Here is a 3083-nt window from a genome sequence, read left to right on the forward strand (position 1 = left end):
CTCTGTCTCCTGTTTCTGAAGAAGAGCTTTGCTCAAAACATAAAACTACCTTTCTTTCCTTATATAATCACCTGATTTATTATCTATTAGACCATTTTTTTTTTTTTTTTTTTTCCCCTTTCAGGATCAGCTCCTGTGATTGATTTTGGCAGTATCCAGATCCCTGGGGTTGGCCCTTTGCCCCAAGCATCTATTGGGGGACAGTCAACCAGCCAAGGTCATGGAGGTGGCGCAAGTTTCATGGATGATCCCAAAGTTGTGAGAGATATGTTCCTCAATAACCCACACGAACTGGCTCTGCTGAAGGAAAGAAACCCTCCTTTAGCTGAAGCTTTGGTTAGCGGAAGTTTAGGTATGGAGACTGTTTCTCTTTGAATTTCCTTAATGTTTTCCTGCTCCAACTCTTTAGCATTTAAACTGGTCATGCCAGGCCAAAATATCCTACCTGTTTTATGTTTAGATCTTCCAAATCTTGCCTCTCACACCTACCCTACAATTCTGAAAATAAGCAATTACATCATTAAAATCTCAGAGCTGCAACATTATGCATGATTAATTCAAAACAATAAGAATAGATAAGCATTACATTTGGGTATTTTAATAGAAATATGTTAATAAAAAAGTTAAACAGCTCTTCTTATTCTTAATGTTATAGTTTTTCCAAGTCTATTTTACCAAAACATTTCATTGTTTTTGTTTTTGATTTGCAGAAAAATTTTCTGAAGTGTTTCGCCAACAGCAGAGTGAAAGAATGGAAAAGGCCCAGGAACGCATGCGTCTTATGTCAGCTAACCCTTTTAGCCCTGAAGTTCAGAAAATGATAGCTGAAGAAATTCGGTAAGTAAATGATTTCTAGAGGGCTACAACTAGCTGGAGTACCAGGCCATACTTGTGTCACATAACTAGTACGTAAAAATGTTGGGCAGTATGCTATGCTTGAGAAGACCTGTCAAGCCAAGTGAAATCATAGTCGTGGTCAATGCCAGTGCTATCTGACTGGCGTGTAAAGGGCATTATTTGAGTGTTGGGCTTTACGAAAACAGTGGCAAGTGACTGAGACCTCTGGTGATACACCGTACTTGTGTGGACCTGTCAAGCTAAGTGAGATCATAGTCATGGCCGATGCCAGTGTCACATCAATGGCACCTGTGCCAGTGGCACGTAAAAAGCACTCGCTGCACACTTGGAGTGATTGGCATTAGGAAGGGCGTCTAGCCTTAGAAACCTTGTCAGATCAAATTGAAACCTGGTGCAGCTCCCCACCTTACCAGTTTTTAGTCAAACTGTCCAACCCATGCCAGAATGGAAAGCGGATATTAAATGATGATGATGGTGATGATGATTCTCTGTGTGTATTACATACAGGTATGTGGCTAAGTGGTTAGGGTGTGACATTCATGATTGTAAGATTGTGGTTTCGATTTCTAAACTGAGCAAAATTATATGAATGGCTAGTGGGGCCCACCAGAATGAAATAGTAATCAAAGGGGTCCTTAGATAAAAAAAATGGTTGAGAACCTGAAGAAATTTTTGCTGTAGATGTATTTATTGGTATATATTGCAAGAAATGGCTAATTTTCTTTCTCTAACATTTTACATAGTTCAACCTACACAAGTTAATGGGTGAAAAACAAAATAGGAATTTTGAAAGAGGTTTCTATAAAATTAGTTTTTAAGCATCAAATGGCTATGGGACATAATAGTAAACGAAGGGGTCCTTAGTTAAAAAGTGTTTGAGAACTATTGCTCTAGATGTTTGCTGCTAATTTCAATTTTTAAACTAATTTCATATTTTACTTTTGCAGATTGAAAAATGTAGAAACTAACATGGAGACAGCAATGGAGTTTGCCCCTGAAAGTTTCGGTCAAGTCCACATGTTATACATTGATTGCAATGTTAATGGTCATCCTGTGAAAGCTTTTGTTGATTCAGGTAACAGTCAAGTCTTGCTTCTTTAACCCCTTTTGTTACTATATTTCTGTTGGGAAGCACTTCTGGGCGAAATGCTTAGCGGTATTTCGTCTGCTGTAATGTTCTGAGTTCAAATCCCGCCCAGGTCGACTTTGCCTTTCATCCTTTCGGGGTCGATAAATTAAGTACCAGTTACACACTGGGGTCGATGTAATCGACTTAATCCCTTTGTCTGTCCTTGTTTGTCCCCTCTATGTTTAGCCCCTTGTGGGCAATAAAGAAACAAGAAACATAGAAGAGAAATTAATGAGACAACTGAGTTTTACATCCTTTCATTTAAAAATCTGTCTGCAACTGATAAAGAATGCAGGGCCATGGGACCTTCTGTCACTGGTTACCACCTGGAGGTTTTGATTGGGGCTTTGGCAATGGGGAGGTTATGGAGTAACAGGCATGCCTGCACCTAATGGTTAGGAACTTTGTGGAATTATTAATTTTAAAAATTTTTTTATCTGATTCTTTAACAAACATCGAAATGTTATTTAATGTTAAACTGTATCCATTCTCTGACAGGTGCTCAAATGACTATCATGAGTCAATCATGTGCAGAACGCTGCAACATCATGAGGCTCGTAGACAATCGATGGGCAGGGATTGCGAAAGGTGTTGGTACACAGAAAATTATTGGAAGAGTACACTTAGGTGAGTACAAGAGTATGTTTCAGATGACATGGCTATTAAATGTTGGATTCATCAATTACTTTTTTACATCTACTAGAAGCAATCATCATCATCATGCTTAGCGGTATTTCGTCTGTCTTTACATTTTGAGTTCAAATTCTGCCGAGGCTGATTTTGCCTTTCATCCATTCTGGGTCAATAAATTAAGTACCAGTTGCATACTGGGGTTGATCTAATCGACTGGCCCCCTTCCAAAAAATTTTGGGCCTTTTACCTAGAGTAGAAAGAATAATGATAATAATAATAATGATGATGATGATGAGAATGTTCAGTGTCTTGACTTTTGATCATTTCTCTTTGTGTTGCAGGTCAAATTCAAATTGGTCCAGATTTCCTTCAGTCTTCATTCTCAATATTGGAAGACCAGCCCGTGGATATGTTGTTAGGGCTGGACATGCTTCGACGGCATCAGGTGTGTATATATGTATAT

The 3083-nt window shown here is 38.6% G+C and overlaps 1 protein-coding gene across 3 annotated transcripts in view; it reads left to right on the forward strand.

Annotated features, from left to right (window-relative positions):
• The window catches only part of LOC106868375 (protein DDI1 homolog 2), an 18478-nt gene that overhangs the window by 12649 nt on the left and 2746 nt on the right, over window positions 1-3083 (forward strand). For all 3 annotated transcript variants that reach the window (XM_014913597.2, XM_014913598.2, XM_052976950.1), the window contains 5 exons: window positions 125-352; window positions 711-837; window positions 1806-1933; window positions 2486-2614; window positions 2962-3065. In XM_014913597.2, the coding sequence (XP_014769083.1) occupies window positions 125-352; window positions 711-837; window positions 1806-1933; window positions 2486-2614; window positions 2962-3065 (716 nt within the window). The remainder of the gene's footprint in view (window positions 1-124; window positions 353-710; window positions 838-1805; window positions 1934-2485; window positions 2615-2961; window positions 3066-3083) is intronic.

Source organism: Octopus bimaculoides, chromosome 26 (assembly GCF_001194135.2).
Source record: "Octopus bimaculoides isolate UCB-OBI-ISO-001 chromosome 26, ASM119413v2, whole genome shotgun sequence".
NCBI lineage: Eukaryota > Metazoa > Mollusca > Cephalopoda > Octopoda > Octopodidae > Octopus > Octopus bimaculoides.